The sequence below is a fragment of the Gallinula chloropus genome (assembly GCF_964237585.1).
Source record: "Gallinula chloropus genome assembly, chromosome: 2".
In the NCBI taxonomy this organism is placed as follows: domain Eukaryota; kingdom Metazoa; phylum Chordata; class Aves; order Gruiformes; family Rallidae; genus Gallinula; species Gallinula chloropus.
The window spans coordinates 63,987,566-64,012,322 of NC_140086.1; the positions used below are offsets into that span (position 1 = coordinate 63,987,566).

A 24,757-nucleotide genomic window follows, 5' to 3' on the forward strand; every position below is an offset into this window, starting at 1 on the left:
CATTTTCAATCAATATGCTCCAGACCTGCACCCAGCTAACAGGGATACTGACTCTGGAAGCAATTCCAAAAGAAATATTACTGCAGTCAAGGAGGACAGCTTCCTCAGGTAACGTGTGTGTGACAGTCTCTAGCAGCTGCATCTATTCCACGCTGCCCTTAGTACAGAAAGTTCCTTTTCCCTGAAAAATCACATTGTCAGCAACAATGGGAGGCGAGGGGGTTGGGGAGGGGGGATGGTGGGGAGAAGGTGTGGTAGGACAGGCAAGAGCAAAGCAAGAGACGTCTGTCTCCTTTGCCGAAGAGCCTCTGACCTGCCAGCCCAGGCACTGCGGTGGCTGCCAGGGACTGGCAGCTGCTGCCACCGGGCGGCTCAGCGAAGAGGGACAGCCCAGTGCTTTCGGGGAGGGGGGAGTGGGGGGGGCGTGGCTCCTCTCAGGACCCGATGCACACCCACCTACCAAGGCTTTCCCACACTCAAGGGGTGCTTCCCCCTTTTTCTTGAAGAGTGGGTTCGGTGGCTTTGCCGGGCAGGAATTGACGCCTCTGGTGCCTGTGCTAACCTTTCTGTAGGGGGTGGCATCGGCCAGGGAAAGCTGGGGAAAGCGGCCTCTGTGGAGAACAAATAAACTAAACACAGACGTGGGTGGGAGGGACGGCTGCGCTGCCCCCTCTCAAAGGGACCCGAGGCTATTTGAAATTCTTCAGAGGAGAGATTCGAGTCAAAGTTGGAGCTATAAATTAACCAGCATAACTTGATGCTCGGTATAATTAATGTCACTGGGGAGAAAAAGAAGACAGATATTGAAGGACAGCCTGAAATAGACCAAGCCAGAAGGAGAATAACTGAGCTGGGTCTGTAATCTAATCATTTAAGTCACAGGGCAACAAATAACTCACCTAAGGAAAACTGTTCTGGGCTCATCATTTATCCCCTATGACATGAGACAGATCTGAACACCTTCAGAAATTGCCCAGAACTGCAGGCAAAAGCAGGTACATGCAACAGTGTCGTTCTCACACACATAAAACTTGTATCTGCCAAAACGTCCTCCCTGACTCTCAGGGCACCTCACACTAAAGCGGTTTCCTTTGCGCCTTCAAGTTCACTCTGATTTTCTCACTTGACCAGGGTGAAAAAGAAGACCACGGATTCAATTTGCACCACATTTTCTCTTCTTTTATTGCTGTTTTCATCTAATCTTAAAAAAAAACTCAAGCAAACCAGACATTCATTTGTGAAGTGGTAAAAGGGTTGATACAAGATGCTATATAGTCTGACGGGTTTTGGCGTTGGAAAGTCATTTTCCTTGCGGTGCCAAGTTAGCAAAGGTTAACCACTGGCTTATCTTAGATAAGCAATTCAATTCACAGATTCAGAACATGGAATGATTTAGCAATTTGTTAGTAAATCATTAGCTTTAAAGAACAGGTAGTACACTGCACATCGACCTTCCTGAATCTGTAAAACAATTTGTAGTGAGGGTATGATCTCAGTCTACTTCATGGTTTGAAATTCACTTTTTTTTTAAGTTCACAGTCTCCATATGGATCACCAGCTTGCCTAACTAGCAATTTAATTCACTGGTACTTGGGGCAAATGATCAGAAAGTAAAAAGCCTTAAAAGCCTGAGATTTTGCTGGCAGAAAGACGTCTCCTTGCTCTGCTGTCTTCATCCTTCTCACCGAAGGAAAACTAGAGGGGTCTGAATTGAGAAGTGACAGAGGCTGAGATGCACGTTACACAGCGCCGTGGGGCTCCGTAACCAGAAACACTGGATCTACTGCAAATAACCGGTGCAGCAGATGTAGAGGAAATGAGGTAATAGCCTCACCACTGAGTTAATAAAGTTCAACCTAGTTCTAAAGTCCACTTGTGGATTCCTCAGACATTGACATTCCACGATCAGTGTTGGAAACATTCATACCAGCAATTCAGGCTCGCGTGCCCATCATGCTACATTAAAATCAGCTTTCCTCTGTGAGATAAACAAAGCCAGCTTAATTGGGCACAAGCATCATTTCCATACATAGTAAGAGAGATTTAACTATCCATGCTCCATTCCTTTAGTACCTTGGAAGAAAAAAATCCTTACTGTATTCATAAATAGTTGACTCATCCAAAAGTTTTCAACCTAGTTGGCGTTAATAAAATCCACATGATTTCTGCAGATCTTGTGATCCTCACCATAACATAAATACTACATCAACTGATAAAGTTTCAGCTTTGCCCTAACCTCTCCTGCATTAATGTTAATTTATTCTAGTAGAATTCCAATTCTTAATTAGAATTTTAAAATTGGAATTCTACTAGAATAAATTCAACATAAAGTTGGAATAATAAAGCTTCTTTTGCTCTTTTCTAAATCTTAATACAGAAGAAAATGCCAAATACAGCTTTCAGATCAAATAGTAAAACTACCAACAAAGCCTATAGAGGGAGGGATGAATTTACAGGAAACTCAAGAAGAGCTCAACTAAAATCGAGGTCTCCAAGTATCCTCAAACATCATATATCCTGCCACAAGATGAAGTACATTACGTAGGTTTAGGCAGTTACTTGTCTAAGCTGTTTTTAAAGGCCCAGAATGATGAACCTCCACACTTCACAGACAATGTATCCCAATGTTTTAGTACTCATTGTAGGATTTTCCTTCCCAACTTTCAGTCAAATCTTCCTGCAATTTGTAGAATCCACTGATTGTCCTATCCATCATGGACAGAGAAAAGTTTATTTTCCCTCTTACTGCATACATCATTAATATTGTTGAAGACCTGGATTCCATCTATCTTCTCTGTGGTAACCAAATCTTTCTTCAGAGATGATTTATTTTAGACCTCTGATCCTTCTTTGTTTTCTTCTTGGCTCTTTCCTCCAACCTTTCTAGGTCACTGTGGAACTGTACAGCCCATACCCAGATACTTCACCAATATCAAGTAGATCACAAGGGCTCTGTGGAAATTAATTTACTGAACTAACACATCAAACAACATTTTCCAGCTGTCTGAGTAACTCACCAAATACTTCATTATCCTCTGAAGACTGCTGTGTTAGTCTAGCTGCTTTCGGGCTGTCTTTAGCTGCTTCCTCCACCTTGGTTTCAGCATTCTGCAAAACAAACATGTCTTCAGATTAGGTCTTTTTTATAGTTATCAACCAAAAGCATTCTTCAAACTTCTTAACTGTGCTCACATTACATTCTTAATGAATACAAAAGCATTAACACAGAGGGGTTTGGTATATCTTTGCTGTACATATGTGGTTTTGCAAAACATTGAAGGGAAATACTCTCAGAAAAAAAGAAAAAAAAAATGAATCTGATTAGAGGACATAAAATGGAGGATTAGAGAAGACATCTAAATAAGAGACAGATCTTAAAAACCATGACAAGCTTACAAGTTTCCAGCTTTCCTCCTCGTATTTAATTTTCTATTGACATCTTCCATAGTAGATTTAGTGAACCCAAAGACCAGAATACAGCACATTAATATTTCTTCTTACAGAGTGAGAGACAGCTGCTGTTGTTTAGTAGCAGTCTCAAGTCTTTAACTAACTCATGTACTTGCTGTTTAAAGAACAAGTTAGTTATTTATTGCTGAAGCAAATCTCCAGTTAGCTGCCTGGTGTTAGGCTGGGCCCAGAGATAAGTCAACAACTTCAGTGCTTAAATTGCCAGAAGTCAGAGCATTTCATTTCCTAGCTAGAAAATACTGAAGAAAACATAAGCTGTGAAACTCAGAGTTTTAAATATTTATACTTCTACTACAGAAAAAGTAACTCATGTTTCCAAAACGCTTTCCTTTGGTACTCAAGAGAAATGTATACGCATGCGCGCAGCGGTGCAGAGAGCAAACTGCTTATGTAGCCAACTCTTGAGTGATGGATATGAAGTGACGTATGCAGTATTAAATATTACTGGGAAGAGTTGACTACGAGTTGAGGAAGGAAAATAAGAGAAATGCACCATGCCAAAGCTTTTTAAAGGACAGATATTGCTCCATTCAAGCCCATGCTCTATTCAGAAGACTGCGTGATGTTTTGGAGAAATTAGCCCTGTACGATTCTGACTCAGGTTTTGAACATGCTGCTACACAATCTGTCCATGAAAATGACTGGTTCTGCCCTCAGAAGCATAGCATGTTCCCAAACTATTAAGTGGTTTCTTATTCTCCTTATTAATAACCACACAGAAGATAAAAGACAACAGGTAGATTACGTTCCTAAAGAACACAAGTACAAACTTAGGGCACATAAACTGAAGAGACTTTGAAGTAAGACAAGTGAGCTTTGTCAGGAAAAAAGTGGAAGACAGACCCAGGAATCCTACTGATGTCTCACAGCAGCAGACACAAATTAGAGAAAGCAGAGAGAAGAGGAAAGAAAGGAGTTAACTGAGCTTCAGAGGAAGAAACACCTGCAGAAGAGGAGATTCACTCATGGCACCAACTTGAACATCCCAGACAGAAAACCCGTCAGCTATGTATCTCTTAAAGCTGAGGAGACAGTCAGTTTTAGCAGATGCTCCCCTCCATCTTCCCAAGGTTAACACCAGTTAACCCAAACTGAGGTAGGCATCCCAGGATATTTTGGTTCAAGTTAAATCACTGGGGAGAACTACGCAGCAGCTGTGCTGTCTACTGCCTGGGTAAGCCACAATGTTGGTGTTGACAGATGTCAGCTCCAAGATGTTGACAAGAAAGTTGTGTGATGTATCAGTCTAAACCATGACAGTGCAGGGTTGGATGTAAATCTGCTTGGTATGGCTTCTTACACAAGATTTAAACTTTAAAAAGATGCTTTGTAATTTGTACTAAAAAACTTACATGGCACATTATTACTGGCATATCAAATATCCATATTACCAAAAGCAATACAAGAAACATCACTGCAAATCAATGATCCTGATGCTCTAAAACAAGTATATTATGAATATTATAAACCAGCATTTCAGAAGACCAGATTTAGCCAGTTGCTTCCTTCCTTTTTCAAGTGTCCTAGAAAATTCTTAAGTGTCTCTATCCTTCCAATCTATGAATAGAAGTGAAACTATCTTCCCTTACACTGTCTGAGCTGTGCCAGAAGGGATTCTTTACCTGAAGTTACAAAGTGCTTGCAGTTTGTTATAAAACAGAGGCTCTTTGTACAGAACATAGCAAATGTAATTCTATCTAGCTCTTACTTTCAGATTGAGCACTCAATGCAAGTTTAGAAGAGCAAAAGTAGGTTTATTTTACAGTATCAGTCCCCAAGAACTAGAAATTATACCTGATTTTAGCATCAAGTAAGTATTTTATTGACCTAAATTCACCAAATGCCTCTCTCCCCACACCAAAATAGTGTCTCCTCAACCACTACAAAAATTTTCAGTAAAATGGAATTCAGGTGCAGGTTCTTGAGATGAGATGGGAATTCTCAATGTGCTTAGACCCTCCTCTGAACTAAGGCTTCCAACCTGTATTTCAGAAAAAGCAATGAGCATGTGTCCTGTTCTGCAGGCATTCTGACATTGGGAAAGAAATCAAGATCACTACCAAAGCACATTGGAGTTGCATTTTGTACATAAACCAGGCCACTCATGCTCCTAAATACCATAAAACACCGAAGTAGCAAGCCAGCATTTACAGCATCATAACAGCTCGTCACAGACTAGAAATACTTCTATAATTTTATAAAAGTTATAAAATCAGATAGACATATATAATACAACTAACTATGGCCTACCAATATTTAAAGGGGTCCTGCAGGAAAGTGGGAGAAGGACTGTTCATCGGGGAGTGTAGTGATAGGACAAGGGGTAATGGCTTCAAGCTGAAAGAGGGTAGGTTTAGATTAGCTATAAGGAAGAAATTCTTCCCTGTGAGGTGGTGAGGCCCTGGCACAGGCTGCCCAGAGAAGCTGTGGCTGCCCCCTCCCTGGCAGCGTTCAAGGCCAGGCTGGATGGGGCTTTGGGCAACCTGGTCTAGGGGAGGGTGTTCCTGCCTGTGGCAGGGGGTTGGAACTAGATTGGCTTTGAGGTCCCTTCCAACCCAAATCTTTCTCTGATTCTGTGACCTGTATATATGTGACTATGTATATATATATATGCCCTTGACTCAGCTCTGATAAAAACTACAAATTGCATTATAATCTGCCACAGCTTTGCAAGACATTTTTGGCCCAGTTTCCTGTGGTAGCTGCTCACTAATGCCCTGTGACTCAGCTCGACGATTGTCCAATTATCCACCACGTGCCCACCAGTCAGGCCCACATTACAAAACGTTTTATAATTTTGATAGGTAAATATACAAATAATGGGTATCTATCAATATATCTGCAACAAACAAAGAGCATAATCAAATACTCTATTCTGGCTATATACATGTGCAATAGTGTAAGAAGCAAGGCTATTTGTCTTTTGCTGCTATCTGTGCTTGTTTAGATGACCTTCACCTAAATGGGAAATATTAAGAAATGCTGAGTTACAGTGACCCATGTTCTGCAAGCACTACAGTAACAGGTCAGGCTAAAAAGTGCTGTGAAGCGTACTATGTTTCCTGAACCAGCTGTATCCTTAAGAAAACACAGGACTTGGAAATGGAAAATTGTCACCTGGAGAATTCAAGCCACTTTTTTAACCACCTTGCCACTTCTGCATACTAGTTCGGAAGGGCTTGTTTCTTTCCCTCTAACCATAGAGCTGTTCCTCAATGACTACATTTTGCAAAGGAAAGACATACAGAAAAGTTAAATCAGAAACCAGACAAGTATTCAGCAAGCATTAGCACTGTATGAAAAAGAGAATTAACGAAATCCAGCATGAAGCAGAGATCTGTACTGTCTCTGTGCTCAGTCCTGCCTTTTACAGTCTATTCTGTTTTCTTATTACATACATAGCTAATATATGTTTAGTTCCATCCCGATGGCACAAATGAAGAGAGTGACATTCCCTTTATGCTGAGAAAAGTAGCACACAGACATCCCAAGTTCTAAATGCAGCGACACACCACAGATCCCGAGTACAGAAACTGCTGCTTTGGCAGCACAGCCGTTCCTACAGTTCCTTCTCTTCCACAGCACGTCACCTTCCCTGTACTTTACCACTTAATTCCACAAGACCTGGCACAGCCAGGGGCATGGGAAAACGCTTGATTCCCTCCCTACACTAGATTTATGAAACTAAGATAAACAACAGACTCCGCCTCAAAATACAGACAAGAGTTTCTAGTGGATAAACCCAGATTTAACTGGCAATACGCCTCCATTTTGAAAGACTAGGAAAAGGGTAAATTGTTGTAGGCAATAACAATATTAATCTAAACCATATCATGCAACTCCAGACTTATCTGAAGAACTTGGCCAAACATTCCTGAACTCCCACCCCTGCAGTGTTACTCACCTGAATTTCATCACGCTGGCTTTCATTTAATATTCACACAATGCATGTATGATGGTCAGGTTATAATACACCTTCAGGACATTATATACATTGCCTCTTCTCAACAGCAATAGCTGACATTCCACAGAGTTCCAAGGAAAGAAAAAACCCAAGAAAAACCTTTCAATCATGGATGTGTACTCCTTCCAAACCTGACAGTAACATGACTGAGCACCATATATCTTAAGTCTTGCGTCAACTGCACAAACACTCCTCTAAATACCAAATACTTGCTGCAATTGGCAGGACAGGACAGGATTCATTCTTACAGGGATAATTTTCTTTGTCACTTTTGTCTTGTGTTCTGCACCCCCAGATTAAATACTAACAACATTACTATCACAAGAGTTCCTTGTTGCTTTCTAAGAGACCTCCAGTATTGAAGCCTTTAGCTCCCATCCACTGTAAGAATTTACAGGCACAGCTTAACACAGCCAAACAGATGCTGTGGGCAACCCTTATTGACAGCAAGGATTCTTGGAACGGCAGTTGGCCACCTTCAGGTGGACAGAGCTTTTCTGGACCTGTGCTAACAAGGATGTTCAGACACCCTCCTGAACTCACCCACCAATTCTTCTTAACTGTGGAGATCTTCCAACCCCCTTTCCATTAATACAGGATCTCACACAAATATTAGCAAGCACCAAGCTTCTTGCACAGAATGTGAATGGAGAAATTTTACAATGCTGTACTGGCTAATTCGTACTCTGATGAGGAAGACTTCTGCCATCATTCAGAACATCAGTCTGAAGGTGGGGTTGTGTTATCTCTACAGCTTCAAGCTCCTGAAAATGTTCTAGGAACTTCTACGTCAGTTTCTTCTTCGGTCCCCACCAGTCATGGAAAGGATTCAAATTTTTAGATAAATACAGTAACACTTTTAAGCAGCAGGCTAATCACAATCATCACCTACAGTTTTCTGGCATACTTCATATTCTCAGGTTAATTTACATACAGTTTCTAAAGTACAATACTTGAAACGTCCTCTACTCAGTAGCTTCTATATAGAGCGATTATTCATATGTACCTGTACATGTGTCAAAATCTTATCTGAGATATAAGGTAAAAGAATGAAAAAAGAAAGAAAGAGCAAGCAATGGAAAGAAAAATGGGTTGAGTTTTCCAAAGACAGTTTTCTGTTCCTTTTGGCTTCGGTACTGCTGCTTTTGGTGCTACTGCTGCTAATGTTACCGATAGAGAAATTCAGAAGAATTTTAAAACAAAAGGAATTCCAGCTCTAACCCCCAAGGCAGACAATAAGACCCTTTGGAAAAGGTTTGAGATGCCTCAAACACATTATTCAGGTCTTTGAGGAAATGCATTCAGTCTGTTTTAAAACCATAAGGTACTGAGGAGTTGCAGTAAAAACACTGAATTCTAACAAAAACATTTGTTAGGTGCCTCATTAGTAGTTCCATACAATTTTGCTATGTGCTTCCCTCCATTTATGAAAGGCATTTAAAAACTCCTGTTTGTTGAGAAGTTCTTACAAAAAGGGTTAAAACACGGCATATATTGCTTTTATAACAATTCTGTTTCATTTTGAGAAAATGACTGCGCTAGGGCTCTCGTATTTTTTAACTTAACATCTTCATCTCAAAACATAACAGAGAAAGCCAACAGATGTATCCACAGTATGGGACTGGTTAGCTTTAACCAGTCTGTGAGGTGTTGTCCCAGTGCAGAAGCAGGAGGATCGAGCAGGCGATAGGGAGAAAACAAGTGACTGCACTGCTGTGACTGTATCACAGGTGGAGCCAAACTGCATTTGGTGCTGAACTGGTGGTGGTCGTTTGGGAAACAAAACAAAACAAGAACCAGGACAGGCAATGCTGTGCAAGAATCGAGGTCTTCCCGTGAATATCATGAACTCAGAAACCCTCCCAAGAAACTCAGGTACTCTATACATGGGGGCAGAGGGAAAGGAAATGGCATGCGAGTGACGTGTTACTCTGCAGGTACCCCAAGACACTGCCAGAATGAGGAATTCTCGTAAAGCAGCAAGGAATTAATTTGCAAGTTAAGACAAGACACACCACCACACTCCAGGTCAGTATTTTCAACCTGAAACAAGAATCCTGTCACGTCTTCCACTCTGCGCACGTTAATCCTGAAACCGTACAGAGGAAACCTGAGCGCGAATCACGCACGATTCAGACAAGTACGGACAGAGCTATGACTTGCTATCTCCTCTGCCAATCCCACCCCAGTCCTACAGAGCAGGGCAACCACCCCCACCACCACACTGCCTGTACAAGCAGCGCAGTGGCACGTACAAGAGAAAACCATAAAGATCAATATAAGGATCTAAAACCGCGCGTGATAACACAGCGAGTTTTGGGAGCCCCCACAACACTTGACCTGAAATTAACGTTATTAAAGCCCACATGCTGCCTGCTTTGACCCCAGGTGTATTTTCTATAATGCCACTGTGAACAGCATCTGGCAGGCACACTGATGGACACAGCTCCTGACCTAATGAATCAAAGAGAAACCATAACAACACTTGATGAGCAAAACCAAAAATAGGCACTTTGGACATCAAGCACAATAGCAAATCTCTTTTGTAAAAGGTGTTTAAGAAGATTTCCAGAACAGTCTGAAATGTGACAGATACAAATACCGATACTTTCACAGTCCACTCATCACCTTTATCCTGTCTAGACTGTGTGTTTGCTAATTAACTTTCATTGGAACACTCATTTTTGCCACATGCTGAACAATACAGTATTTCACTCTCTATTTTTTCCAGAAAAGGAAGTGGTTTAAGTCATAAACACAACACTGATGCTTCAGCCTCAATTCTCAGAGTATCTACCTCCTAAAGGGCTTCACAAACGCACTGAACAAGGGCAGTGTCTAATCCCAGGAGACTGCGACCTTTCAAATGCCACCATGAGGTCTTTCTGAAGGGCAATGACAGAAGAAGTGTACAAAAGCAATCTTGCTTCATTCTACTCACGAAACTGCTTCTGTATTCTAGTTTATCAATAAAATCTGAAAATAATTCATAGTCATCTCTGATACATCAGGGAAAAAACAGACAAAAACAGTCATTGAAGCATCTGAATAATCCATCTATGCTAACACCATAACAGATGCAAAAACCAGCAACAAGTTACAGAATGATGCACAACAGTAAAGAGGAATAAAACCCAACAAATCCAGGACCCTTAAAAAAGTGCAAAATAACAATCCATTAGTCAGGGAGGGAAGATTACAAAAAAAAGCCTGAAATGTCTGTAAATGCAAAAAAATGCCTTTCAACCTTGCACATTGAACCCCCCATGCTGAGTTCAGCAGTCTGCAGGACGCTTGCCACCAAGATCCTCATCCCCAAATCCTCATTAGGTGTCTACACAGGACTGCCTGTAGCAGCAAACCTGTTGATTTGCCCCTTTTAACCACTGGAAGAGAGAAGTAAGAGAGGCGGCAGCTCTCCGTGGGGCGCGCAGTGCAAAGGCACGGCATGGCACTCAGCAGCACTACAGACATGCCTCAAAGCAATGCTGCCAGGATTTCTGCAGGGCTGCACAGCTGCACTCAGACCCTTCTGCACAGCAGTACTGAACAGCAAAGGTCCTGAGAGAGAGTTTCAAGCACTTCCCTGTGGGCTGACTAGACATGGCTGGCCACAAAGGAACATGATTGGGAGACTTCAATCGTTCTGCTGCTGTTACAATGTCATGATACTGAGAGGAGAGAGTACAGCCCTGCTCCAGACCCCCTCCAATCACTGGCTCTATGGCACTGCATTTGCCTGTGGCTTATGCAGGGGGGTGCAGAGGAGGCAGGGTGGGTGCGGGAAATCAATGCCTTAGGAAGCATCCAGATGTGCCTCATCACACAACAGGATGCCTGCAGTACTCCAGGAACAAGATGCTCAGTTTCTTAAATGAGTGAAAATCAAATATCCATTTGCATCAAATACTATTTTCTTCCTCCCGTTACCTAGAAGATATTTTGAGAGAAATTATAAAATGAATATTATTACAGAGCACCTCAGAAATGTTCACTGTAAAAGCATCAGGCCTAAGAACAACACAAAACTATTAGAAACAAACCAGTCTGCCACCTTTTCAGCTCCTTTTCTGGGCCCCCAGCTGTGAAAACCTTCCACTGCCTGCTGTACTCCAGTTGACAGTGGACAGGTATTTTTGACCAAAACCCAACACAGCTGACATCCTGCCTCAGCAGCCACCATTATCTTTGTTAAGAGCAAACAGATAAGGTTTCTCTTGTCAGTAACAAAGGGTTGACTCCACAGGCCCCCAGAAGCAAAGTGGAACACATGCGACTATATGGGCTTCAGAGAGCTGAAGCATAATCATGCCAACTAAACAGAGAGAGAAGGAACTCGGCACCCGACGCCACAGCTCAGCTCTTCCCAGTTCCCCAGCAGCACACCAGACTGCAAGGTGGCCAGACTTTCACTTCTGGTATTTTATTCTTAGCTCCATTACGCGCATCTCGTGGTTTAACCCAGCAGGCAGCTACAACCACCACGCAGTCAGTCGCTCAGACCTCTCCCTCCCAGCAGGATGGGACAGAGAAAAGAAAGTAAGTTTCGTAGGACAGAAAACTACGATGATGGTAATAATAACTGTAATTACAGAATATGCAAAAGAAGTCATGTATACCTCGATTTTTCACCACAAGGAGCCGATGCTCAGCTAGTTCTTGAACCGTGTTGCCTCCCAGCCAATCCTGAGCAAGACATCATATGGTATGGAATATCCCTTTGGCCAGTCTGGGTCAGCTGCCCTGGCCATGTCCCCTCCCAGCTTTTTGTGTACCCCCAGCTTCCTCACTAGTGGTGCAGTATGAAAAGTCCTTGACTGATCAGCAACAGCTGTAACATTCAGCGCATTATCAAAATTTATTGTTATCCTAAATCCAACAGATAGCACTACACTGGCTACCAGGAAGCAGGTTAACCCTATCCCAGGGAAAACCAGGACAGCGCAAGAACCATTCCTTCAGTCTGCAAAATAAACACCCCAGGGTATGTGCCTGTCCTTGCTGTATGTAGTCGAAGACCGGTTTTACTGAACAACAAAAGTATCTTTTAAGTGCTAGTTTTGTGTTGAGTGCACCATGAAAAAAGAAAAAAAAAAAAAAAAACAAAACAAAAGAAGAAGAAAAAAAAGCCTAAAAAGGATAGACAACTTTTTCTTGCCGTTCTCCTCACTGCAACACATTACACCGATCCAAATCCCCTCCGTGCTTAATGAGTAGGAAGCATTCCCTGAAACAACTGCCACTGCACACTAAAAATGGACTTTCAGCTTCTTGGATTTAATTTTCATTTCCCAAGTCTTAGCTCATGTGGAAAGAAGGCTCACAAAAAAGCAATTTAGATTGAAAATTACATCCCTTCAACTCCTTAAAAACTACCAAGACATTTTCAGCATTTAAAAAGCTGTTTTTACACTTATTTGTCAAGAATTTAAAGAATAACTAAATACAATACCACCCAGTTAATTTTAGAAGGGAATTTTTCTATATTCTGATTCAGAAGGAAGGTAATTTTCACTGCTTTAGGTCACTTGCCAGTTTCTAGCTTTGTAAAGGGTATTTCTAGGCCAAAGGTATGAAAAAAACCTTACACACAAGCTGCCTGATATTAAAATATTTTTTTATTCTTTACCTCGAAGACCTGTAGATTCAAAGGAAATTTTGATGACAGCACTGACTAATGCATTTGTTTCTGCACTGTGATAAAATTATCAAATGTTTCTTGTACAAAAAGGGGGTTTGTTTGGGGATTTTTTTTTGGGGGGGTGGTGGATTGTTAAGAAAAAGACATCTTTGTCTTTCAAAAGCGGCAAGGTATTTTAACCCAGAAAAGCTGATGTTTCAGCTCCTCACTAACGTGCACTCCCCACAGTGGCCCCAGCTTCGTCCCACTGCCTAAGCCCTGTCCTCTTTTACCATCCCCTCAAGCTGCGCTGCTGCCAACGCTTGTTGGGCCCCCAAAGAGCTGAACGAGGGGTGGGAGAGAGGCTAAAAATAATCTTTATTAACAGTATGAGGGGAGAGGAGGGAGAGAATTCAACAATACCGGCCCTTGGACCCGATCTACCACATATACCCCCCGATTTTAATGGGAGAAACAAGGCTTGCTACGCAACCTCTGGTTAAGGGGGAAGCTGCTGTGAACTTGTTGCCAGTCACACAGCATGAGGCCTTCATACAAATATTCCCATCTATCCACCCAAGACAGAAAATTAGGGACTTTTCAACTTTATGACAAAAGCCTCTCCTCTTCCCCAACTGATTAAAAAAGGCCAATATTATGATTATACTGAAAAAACCCTATGTTTTATTACTTTGTGCTCCCAGAAGAAAACACTGGTCCTCTGCATTGGGTAAACAAACACAGAAACACCACTTAAAATATTTTCAAATGTCAAGATTTATGGGGTGATATTTACAAAATAATAAAAATGTGATTGCCTTTTCAAAACATAAATAAATATTTCTTTTCAAATAACAGTTTTGAAATACAGTTGGCATGGAACACAGTTTTTGTTAGTTAAAGAAACAGATACAGCTGCCAAAAAGACCTTGTAATTGTAAAACACTGGTACAACACCTTTTAACTCCCACTTATGTAAATTAAAAAACCCGAGCAAACAAACAAAAAAATCTCCATTCACTTCAGAAATGTATGATTTTGTAGAAGACATATTGAAGCTTAATCATCAGCACAGAATAGTGATCAGAAAAGGGTAACTGCTTAGAGCAGGGATGTGATTTCCTGCAGTCTGTCTGGTTTCTCTGTTGTATTTGAAAACTAAGTGCATCTAGGAAACCCCACCGGTGTTGAAAACCTCTATGGTCAACAGTTTGAGCACAAAAGTAAGAATACCTTTTGGTTTTTACTACTACTAGCTTCATGTTCCATTCACTGTCAATGCTGTCAGAGTTCAAGGAGCATCTAGACAATGCTTTCAGTTATATTGTTTAGTTCTGAATAGTCCTGTAAAGGAACAGGGAGTTTGACTCTGTGATGCTTATGGGTGACCTCCAACTTGAGACATTCCATTATTTTATGTTATGTGAAAGGCAAGACATTGACCATTTTATCAAGAATCACTTTATCAAGATACTAATGTGTCAAAAAGAGTTCCTCACTGTAAGACTACCTTTAAAAAATACACTACAAAAACTAGGTACTAAGTCTTACAAAGCCTTGAGTCTAATGGAGACTCTGGCTTCAGCCCTGTTGTGTCCTTCTTGTACACAATCACCCTGCATCCTTTTGCTTGCCAGTTCAGTCCATCACATCCTCACTTGTGGGTCATCATCTCACTCCCTAATTGTGCCTCGTTTAAAGCTCTCCTCACCACAGATTCACTCTCTTCTGAGCAGTCCTTGATCCTGAGAGAGGGTGCCCATGGTTGTAAAAAACAAATCCCTGCTGTCAGCAGCAGCTGTGTAATCAGTTGTTGGCCTCCAGGATCCCTGCAGTCCCTCTCAAGCCCTACACCCCTATTGGGAGGATCAAGAAAACCCTTGACCTCTGTGCCCTTGGTTCCTCAGCCCCTGAGCCATATAAATGCGCTTGATAAGCACCACATCTCCCCTTTAAGTTATCAAGGGTGCCCGTGTGGAAGAGCAGCAAGGGGGTAATAGTCCAAGGATTATTCCAATATTCCTCTGGCACTACCACTAGTATACATTTTAAAATACTTTAAGAAACAGACTGTGCCTATCAACTCTTAAGCAAGAAAGTTACCAGAAAGCAACATAAAGCTAAATGAAAAAATCTGAAATAAAAATCTTTAATCAGGAACAACTCCTTTTCTGAAATCCATACACAGTGCTATCCTGGGGACTTACCTAACATCCAAATCTGGTCCCTACTCTGTCTCCCTTTCAGCAGGCCACTGCAAGTATCTCAAGTATAGATATTGCGAGCTAGTAGATAACTGTCAACAATATCTAAATAAATTTACTTCTAAGCATGAAAAAACCCTAGGTATTTCTCTGTTCCAGTTAAAAAAAAAAAAAAAAAAATCACCCTAGAGCTGAGGAATATTAAACACAAAAGTATACAATGTTCCTCTGAATATTTCTGAGAAAGCTATTTCACAACATCTATTATAACAATCTGTGATTTTGCCTGAGGTGCTTGAAGCGGATCAAAACAAGGATCCCTCTCCCATTGTCACTAGTTACCTTACCAACAACAAAATGCAAAATCCAATGAGAAGCTTAACAGATTTCTGAAACATTCTAGCTGTCAGTCATTCTTCAAGAAACTCCGTAAACCGAACCTGGAAAACTGCCCTAAAGCATACAATAAACAATACAAGCCAATACACCTAGTTAACATAAAGCAATAAGGCACAACTCAGCAGAATCTGAAAAAAGCTCCCAAAAGCTAATCCACCCCAGTAACATGGAAAAATTGCACAATACAGACTCCAACGTGAATAGAAACTGCTCCCATTCAGCGCTTGCTTTGACTTCAGCATCCCTTGCTAGGAACAGAGGAGCAGAGCCTTGCTTAGATGATCATTTCCCTTTCACAATGTTCTTACGGACTAAACAAGGTCATGGTTCTTTATTATCTTGCCAGAGAGGAGGTGATCTGAAAATCCTTAGGAAGTCAGCGCTTCTTCAGACATCGTACACACACTCTCCAAGTCTTGAGCAAGTACCCCATCAGTACCCATGCAGATCATTTGTGCAAGAATGCCGAGGAGACAGGAAACCTGACACGACATAAAAATCGTTATTTTCTTCTTTGACGGCTTCTTTAGAAGCAAATAATAGCATGATGCTGCTAGTGATGAGAACTGCAACTCCAGAGACTCTCAAGTGAAAGACTCTACTGAAGTCATCATGAAACCCTGCTCTATTGTTTCTGCAAATATTTCTTCTTTTTTTCTTTGTTCTTTTGCCTTCAAAGCAAAATTTGTCAGCTACCTCTGTGGAAGTGACATTATGTCGACAATTTGCTTAAACACAGATACCTCCTTCCCATATTTTTACTCCTTACTCTGTTACTGTTTTCTAAAAGCAAAAGAAAGGAACAGTGCTTTTCCTCCACGCTTTAAGCCAATACAGAGGCACTCTCTCAAAAACTACAACACAAAGTTACAATTGCACCAGTATAATCAGAAGAGAAATGGACCATTTTAACACACGTACAAAGCTAGCAAGATGAAATATGAACCTGCGGGTTCAACAGCAAAATCTCAGAGGGAAAACATTTGGGAAAAAAAAAACAACAAACAACAACCCCCAACAACAACTGTTTACCCAAACATGCCCAGAGAGATGACATTTTAATTGGATATTTTCAGTCCGTGTTTAAAATGTCTAAATTGGAATTCAAATTGTTCTGAACACTGCGAGGGGGGAAAACGACAACTACAAAAAGCCCCCAAACCCTGAAGAGCTGGCTGTGCTAATGAATGGCAATGGTGATTCCATTAGTTGTCCCACAGTTGGTGGTATATGAAGGTCCTCTAAAACACAAAGCCACGAGGAAAAGAGCACGACACATCTTTTCATTCAGCAGCAATAACATCAGAAAGTTAAGGCATCTGTGAGATATATGTACCTTAATAAGTGCCTATGTAAAAGCTGATCAGAGCACCTTGATCTCACTGGGGCTTCTAGACACTGTAAGGGCTATTGGTCCGAGACATATGAGGAGCGGCTGAGGGAGCTGGGGATGTTTAGCCTGAGAATAGGAGGCTGAGGGGAGACCTTATCACTGCCTACAACTACCTGAAGGAGGTTGTAGAGAGGTGGGCGATGGTCTCTTCAGCCAGGTGACAGGAAATGGCACAAAGCTGCACCAGGGCAGGGTCAGAATAGATGTTAGGAAAAAGTTCTTCACTGAAAGAGTTGTGAGGGCCTGGAACAGGCTGCCCATGGAGGTGGTTGAGTCACCATCCCTGGATGTGCTTAAAAAAAGGGTAGGTGAGGTACTTAGGGATATGGTTTAGCATAGGACAGGAACGATTGGACTCAATGATCTTTAAGGTCTTTTCCAACCTTGTGATTCTGTGAGCCTGACCTCAGCGAACTCTGGCTGCCAGGCCAAGTGGTTTGTTACATCTGTCCCAGTGCCACCTTCAGATGCTGGTGTGCTCCTCTGGAGCACACTCACACGCTAAAGCAGCCCAGAGTGTAATATACAGATGTGAATACTTATACAGCGTTATTAGTGTTAACACAAACTTCGATGAAGTGACGTGGCTCGTTTCCAACATATCTTGGCAATTTGACATGCAACAAGTACAGACAAAATGTGACTTTTCCCCCCACGTCCCCGCCTTTAGCCCAAGAATTTCACACATTCCTAACTTTCAGAAATAGTCACCTGACATTAACTACTGCTGCTTACCACCATGAGCTGATGGTAAGACTAACCTTGAGAGCCTGAGGAAGTGACTCAGATCTCACACTTAGTGCTTCTTCAGTCCCAGGTGACACCTGATTCATCAGGAAATACACACTATTACTCACCTGAAAATAGGGGAGGGTTTCCTGTAAGGCTAATTGCTTCCATTTACGCACACCAAAAAAGAGACTGCAATCAGAAAACCTTTATGAAAAGCATCTTCAGATACCACTATAAGAATATATGTGCCATAATATAAAAGCTTCATAAGACTGTGCTCATAGCTTTCAAATAACATGAGCAGATAACCTGATCACTGAAAAAGATGCCACCTGCACTATACATAAATCCTGTTCTTCAGGAGCACTTTATAACTTATTACTGTTGGTTTTGAAAATGGAACAGTTTGCAGAAACAGTATTGTTTTAAACAGTTGTAGTTACCATTTTCCAAATATATAAAGTCAAACAAAAAAACCCTGAGAAAGACCACACACTAGGAATTTCCAACTGACTGTAAAAATAAACATCCATATTCTCTACTACCAATGCAAAGAAATGTCAGAGGTGATGACAGTGAGAGACTCATGTGCATGTACAGATGAGAGGAAAGGTAATACCAGAAATACAACCACACCTGTCAGCAGCCACCTTAGCACTCAGTGAGCCAAAAAACAAACAGAAACTGACTTGTGAAAAGCTTATTTGGTTTGCCAGAGTTTGATTCATTGAAGTTTTTCTAGTAAAAACCCTGCATACCTTCAGCAGAAGAAAAGTATCCCAGTGGGGACAGGCAGGAACAAAGACATAGCTGTATCATCCAAGGGTTATGTGTTAAAAAAAAAGTGATTTAAGTAGGTGCTACTTCTGCATCACTCACAGTCATCACTGGTGCAAGGCCTAGGCTCTGTGGGGGAGAACAGAGCATGACCAGCAAGCGTTTCTATTCACTATGCGGGTCTGTCTCAAACTCCAGGCAGGAGCACTTGGTCTTCTTTTCATCTTCCTCTTTCTCATTCAGTGCCTAATTTTCAGATCTTTGCTCATTTTTAGCTGTTTAATTAAAAGAAAGCCTCAACTTAGCCAGCCAGCATTGTCTTTCTTCTCCCACCACTCAACACTAACTCCACACTGTTGAGAGTTAACATCTGCAAGCTAGTATCAACTTTTCAAGTCTTTGTGAAGCTGTGACCAGTGTCCATCTTTTTAGCAAGGTTTCAAGCAAGCAAGGATCATCATTGAACTGGAAAGTGCACTTAATGCCTCTTCTCTCCTTTATGTCAATTTGTCTTGAAAGAAAAAGGCCTCACCTCCAGTATTTTTGTCAATTATCCCGAAGTGCAGTACTTTATTGAAGAATAAAAGATTGTCAAAAGTAGGGTACATTTTGTGCTCAACAGAAACCTCTGCATCAACAGTAAAGGGGTGCTAATGCATTGGGAAGGCAAGAGCCATACTTAATACACAGCACTTCAAACACTAAGCTGTTTTCATCTTTTTATTAAAGGCAGATGATGTAACAGTTCTAATAGTAATTGCTCTCCATGGATAGAGGGTGTGTGGGAAGAGCTTTCTTGGATTTACTAAGGGCAAATGGTATCTGACCAATGTGATAGCTTCCTGTAATGAAATGACTAGTTCTGTGGAGGAGGGAGAAGGCATGATGTCATAGAACAAGTCCACTAGCCACACTGCCCACGTCACAGAAGGCGAAGACGAGGACTAGAAGAATGAAGAACTGCCCACTGTGGGAGGTGAGCAGGTTCAAGAATATCTATAAGGAACCCGAAGGCACACAAGTTCAGGAGATCTGATGAGATATATCTGGAAGTTCCAGGGAACTGGAGGATGAGGTAGCTAGGCCGCTACCTGTCATATCTGAGAAGTTGTGGCAGTCTGGTAAAGTTTCCACTGCTTGGAAAAGGGGAAACGTAACTCTCATTTTCAAAAAGGAAAAAACAGATGTCCCAGGGAACTGCAGGCTGGTCAAGTCTCACCTCTGTGCCTGGCAAGATCACAGAACAGATCCTCCTGGAAACTGCGCTCAGGCACATGGAAAAGGAGGAGGTGACTGGTGACAGCCTACACGGCTTCACTAAGGGCAAATTGTGCCTGATAGATCTGATGGCCTTCTACAGCAGGATTACAGCATTGGTGGGTAAGTGAAGAACCAATGATGTCACCTACTTTGAACATGCAAAGCATCTGACACTGCAGTGCATGACATCTTTGTCTCGGAATTGTAGAGACATGGTTTGGATGGATGTACCACTCCATGGATAAGGAACTGGCTGGATGGTTACACTCAAAGAAATGTGGCCAACAGCTCAATGTCCAAGTGGAGACAAGTAGCATTCCTCAGGGTTTGGTACTGGGACCAGTGCTGTTAACATCTTTGTTGGTGACATAGACAGTGGAATTGAGCACAGCCTCAGCAAGTTTGCTGACACCACCAGGCTCTGTGGTGCAGTTGACACACTGGAGAGAAGGAATGCCATCCAAAGGGCATCCTGACAGGCTTGAGAGGTGGCCCCATGTGAACTGCATGAAGTTCAATGAGGTCATGGTCCTTTTTTCATTTTTTAAAATCCACTTCAGTAAAATGATTGCAAATTATTGTATTATGGATGTTTGAAACAGATGAACAGATCCTGAAGTAACAGTAAAAGCAGGAGCTATTAGCAAAAAGGTTTAACCCCAGTTGCCCCAAACTTAGACTTCTGTGAGAAAACATGCCTGAGTCCCTGTGCAGCAGCAAGAAGGGGGTTGGAAGAACAAATATGCACTTAAGAGTTCTGCTGACAAATTTTCTCCTCTTGTTCTGCTTTGCTGTTTCTACAGAATTTAAAGATACCTTGCTCCAAGTCAATACTATCACCAGAGATGACAGCCTCCTGAGGGAAAAGCTGTGGCTAATACATCAGTTTAAAACCACTTGAACATCACAGCTGGTCCCAGAGAGTTACAGAAAAACAGGAGCCTGACTGAGCAATGCAAACTCAGAGCTGATTTCTCCCCAGGGGGAAAGGTTCTTGGCCTCAAATTGAAAACGGGGGACAGTATGAGAGAGTACAAAAAAAGCTCTGATACTACAGTGTCTCAAGCACAGGCAAAAAAAATGCAGTCAGACAGTACTTTGGAACTATACCTCATCAAAAAAGTCAGGAGACTTTATGATACTGGAACAAAACAAAACAAACAACTGCACAGTGATAAAGGTTTAGTTTTGGTTTGTTGGGGGTCAGCTTTCCCTCCTCTTCTTTTCTGTAAATCATCCATAGCAAGAAAGAAAAATAAATTTTAAAAATTAATTGTCAGGAATGAATAGATGAAGTGAATTTTGCAAGGTTGACAAGTTATCATAATATCCACATGCAGTTAACTCAGTGGAGGTTGGACTCGATTTTTGGAGGTCCCTTCCAACCCCAACAAATCTGTGAATCTGTGAACATCCCTGGATTCAGCTAAAACAACACTACAAAAATCCAAGAAACTGACAGCTAAATATGCCTGATAGATATTTATGCCACTTTTATAAAGGGACTGTGGCAATAGTTACTTATCAAAGTTTATTTTTGCACCTTTTAATGTACCCTGACACAATGATGTAATTGCCCATCTTCCAAGCATTTGCAGATAAAAAGTAGCCTTGTAAGAGAGAAATGAGTTAAACGCTGTAGGACTTCATGACAGTTCAACAGCCCATTTTCATCAGCATAAAAAGGTCATACTGTAAGCTATATAAGCTCCATCAAGGCTAGACACATGATCTTTCCAAAGTAACATTCCTTGAAAATAAATCCTTGGAAAACCCTCAAATCATCTGATAACCTCTGTGCAAAACTAGAGGTAAACACCGTTACTAGAGGAGACACAGCTCAAGGCAAACTTCTCCTTGTATTAGCAACACCAGAACTCTCCCTGAGTCATAACTGGCTTTTTGTTTGTTTGCCATTCAACCTTCCTCTCCCTGGGGGAGGGCTACAGGGGTGGCTTCTGTGAGAAGCCACTAGAAGCTTCCCCTATGTCCAATAGTGCCAATGCCAGCTGGCTCCAAGATGGACCTGCTGCTGGCCAAGACCGAGCCCATTAGCAACAGTAGCAGAACATCTGGAATAACATATTAAAGAAGGGATTGAAAACAGAACTGTGCCACTGCAGCTGGAGAGTGGAGTGAAGATGTGAGAGAAACAGCCCTATAGACATAAAAGTCAGTGAAGAAGGGTGGGCAGGAGGCACTCCAAGTGCTGAAGCAGAGATTCCCCAGCAGCCCATGGAGAAGACCATGGTGAAGCAGGTTGAACCTCTGCAGCCCATGGAGGATGATGGTGGAGCAAATATTCACCTGCAACCTATGGAGGTTTTCCATATGGATTCCATGTCTGAACAGGTGGATGCCCAAAGGAGGCTGTGACCCCATGGGAAGCCTGTGCTGGAGTAAGCTACTGGCATGACCTGTGGACCCACAGAGAAGGAAGCTCACACCAGAGCCAGTTTGCTAGGGGTACTTGTGACCCCATGGGGGACCTGTGTTGGAGCAGTCTGGTCCTGAAGGACTGCACCCTGTGTAAGGGACCCACACTGAAGCAGTTCATGAAGAACTGCAGACCATGTGAAAGGACTCACATTGGAGAAGTTCATGAAGGACTGCCTCCCACAGAAGGGACCCTACACTGGAGCAGGGGAAGAGTGTAAGGACTCCTCCCCCTGAGAGGACAGCGTAGCAGAGACAATGTGTGAAGAACTGATTGCAACCCCTATTCCTTGTCCCCCTGTGCTGCTCGGGGACAGGAGGTAGAGAAAATCAGAGGTGAAGTTAAGTCCAGAAGAAGGGAGGAGTGGTAGGAGGAGTTTTAAGATTTGGGTTTATTTCTCCTTATCCTACTCTGATTTGATTGGTAATAAATTGATTTAATTTTCCCAAACTTAAGTCTGTTTTACCTGTGCCAGAAGTTGCTGAGCGATCTCTCCCTGTCTTTATCTCAACCCACAAGCCTTTTATTATATATCTCTCCACTGTACAGCTGAGGAGAAGAGGGATAGAGCAGCTTTGGTAGGTGTCTGGTGTCCAGCCAGGGTCAAACCACAATGCAAAACATACTGATTACATGTGGTAACCTTTAAATCAATAAGTAGATATAAATATAGATATACATAAATATATTAGTGTCCATAATTATGGTGTGTTACGGAGAGGATTAGGTAGAAGGAGAAAACTGGTTTTCATCTGCTGTCCACAAGACCAGGCAGCAGAGAGACTCCGACTCTTCAAACCTCACTGCTGCTGCTTTTCCCAAGGCTTTGCTCACACGTAGCCTGCAGCAAATGCCATTACATTAATGTTCAAAATCTATGTTAATGCACTACTTGGCTGGCAATTTTAAGTGCACAGACGTCATGCAGTTGAAGACTGCATTTCCCTCAGCAACTGTTACTTAGTAACCCTCGGCACATAAATAGAATTTTACATTACCACATATGTGTTGTGAAGGCTAAAATCCATACCTCAATTCTGTAGACAAGCAGGAATCAAAGGAGTCATGCATTGCACTGTAAATCTGTGAATCAAACTTGCACTAGCCATATTCAGCTGCTTCTCCAGGCAGAGAATTTAACTGGAGAAGACTTGTGCACAAACAAAGAGGCATTTCCACTGTCATTCCCTTGCTGGTATTTCACCATAAAAAAAAGGAGGTGGTACAACTTCAAAGAAGTTAGACCTCAGCCTGACTTTCTGGTATTAATATTCATACACTGTGCAGTGCAGACTTCAGCTGTAAGCACAACAGACCAGGCAAAGGGCTTCACCTCTCCCCCATAGGTTGTATAAACCACTGGCTGCGTAATATCTAGGTAGAATTGGTACTGTCAGATCCATAGTCAAAACACGACTAAAACATTAGCTGTGCAAAACAGAGCCAGGGCTGGAGAATAACATGTGGAGAATGACAGGTGCAGGAGGAAAAAAAAGAACCCCACAAAAGTCCCAACCAGTAGATTAGAATTCCTTAACTCTAAATACAAAACCTTAAATATCTGTATTGTATTAACATACATATTTGATCCTTCCCATATACAGGCTACTTGGGAATTGACAGGCAGCCTGTTCAAGCCGCAGGGATAACTATCAACATGGGACTTCAGAATCACCATAGAGCAAGAGGCTGTCTTTTCAGCGTTGAACAAAATAGGCGGCCTACTGGAAATACCCAGGCATATTTTAAACTCCGTTCCCTACCATTGCAAAGGGCATATATTATCATTACTCTGCTTTGTCCCACCCTTTCCCTTGAGCACCAAAGAGGATTGTCTTGACACAAAAGCAACTGATTGAAGTACATATATTGCATTTCACAAAGAAATACATTCATACGTATATACATGTGTCCTGGGATCAGCTAGAATAGAGTTAATTTTCCTTGTAGTAGCTGGTGCAGTGCTGTGTTTGGGATTTAGGATGAGAACCATGTTGGTAGCACCCTGAGGTTTTAGTTGTGGCCAAGCAGTCAAGGGCTTTTCAGCCTCTTATACTGCCCTGCTAAAGAGAAGGAGGGGGGCACCCAAGAAGCTGGGAGGGGACACAGCCAGGGCAGCTGACCCAGACTGACCAAAGGGATATTCCATACCATGATGTCACACTCAGCATAAAGGGGGGTTGTTGGGGGAGGAACACACCTCCAGGATGCTCAGTTTGTGGATAGGATGGCTTTGGGACAGCTTTGAGCTGTGTGGTCTGAGTTGTGCAGTTCAGTGCAAAACTGCATTTGTGCATCACCAGTTTTGTATATTTTGCTATAAAATCCTATTATTGTTCTTTCTCCTTCCCTTTGCTGTCCCAGTAAACTGTCCTTATCTCAACCCATGTGGTTTGCTTTTGTCTTCCCTTCCGCCCCCCCCCCCCCCCCCCTTTCTATTTCTTTTTCCCCTGGAGAGAGGGGCTGTGTGGTGCTCAGCTGCCAGCTGAGGCTAAACCAC

General features: G+C 42.1%; 1 protein-coding gene across 1 annotated transcript in view; it reads right to left on the reverse strand.

Moving 5' to 3' along the window:
- Positions 1 to 24,757, reverse strand: part of MBP (myelin basic protein) — a gene marked incomplete at its 5' end in the record, with an annotated part of 93,026 nt that overhangs the window by 56,397 nt on the left and 11,872 nt on the right. The window contains one exon of the mRNA XM_084280301.1: positions 3,018 to 3,108. Coding sequence (XP_084136427.1) covers positions 3,018 to 3,108 — 91 coding nt within the window. The remainder of the gene's footprint in view (positions 1 to 3,017; positions 3,109 to 24,757) is intronic.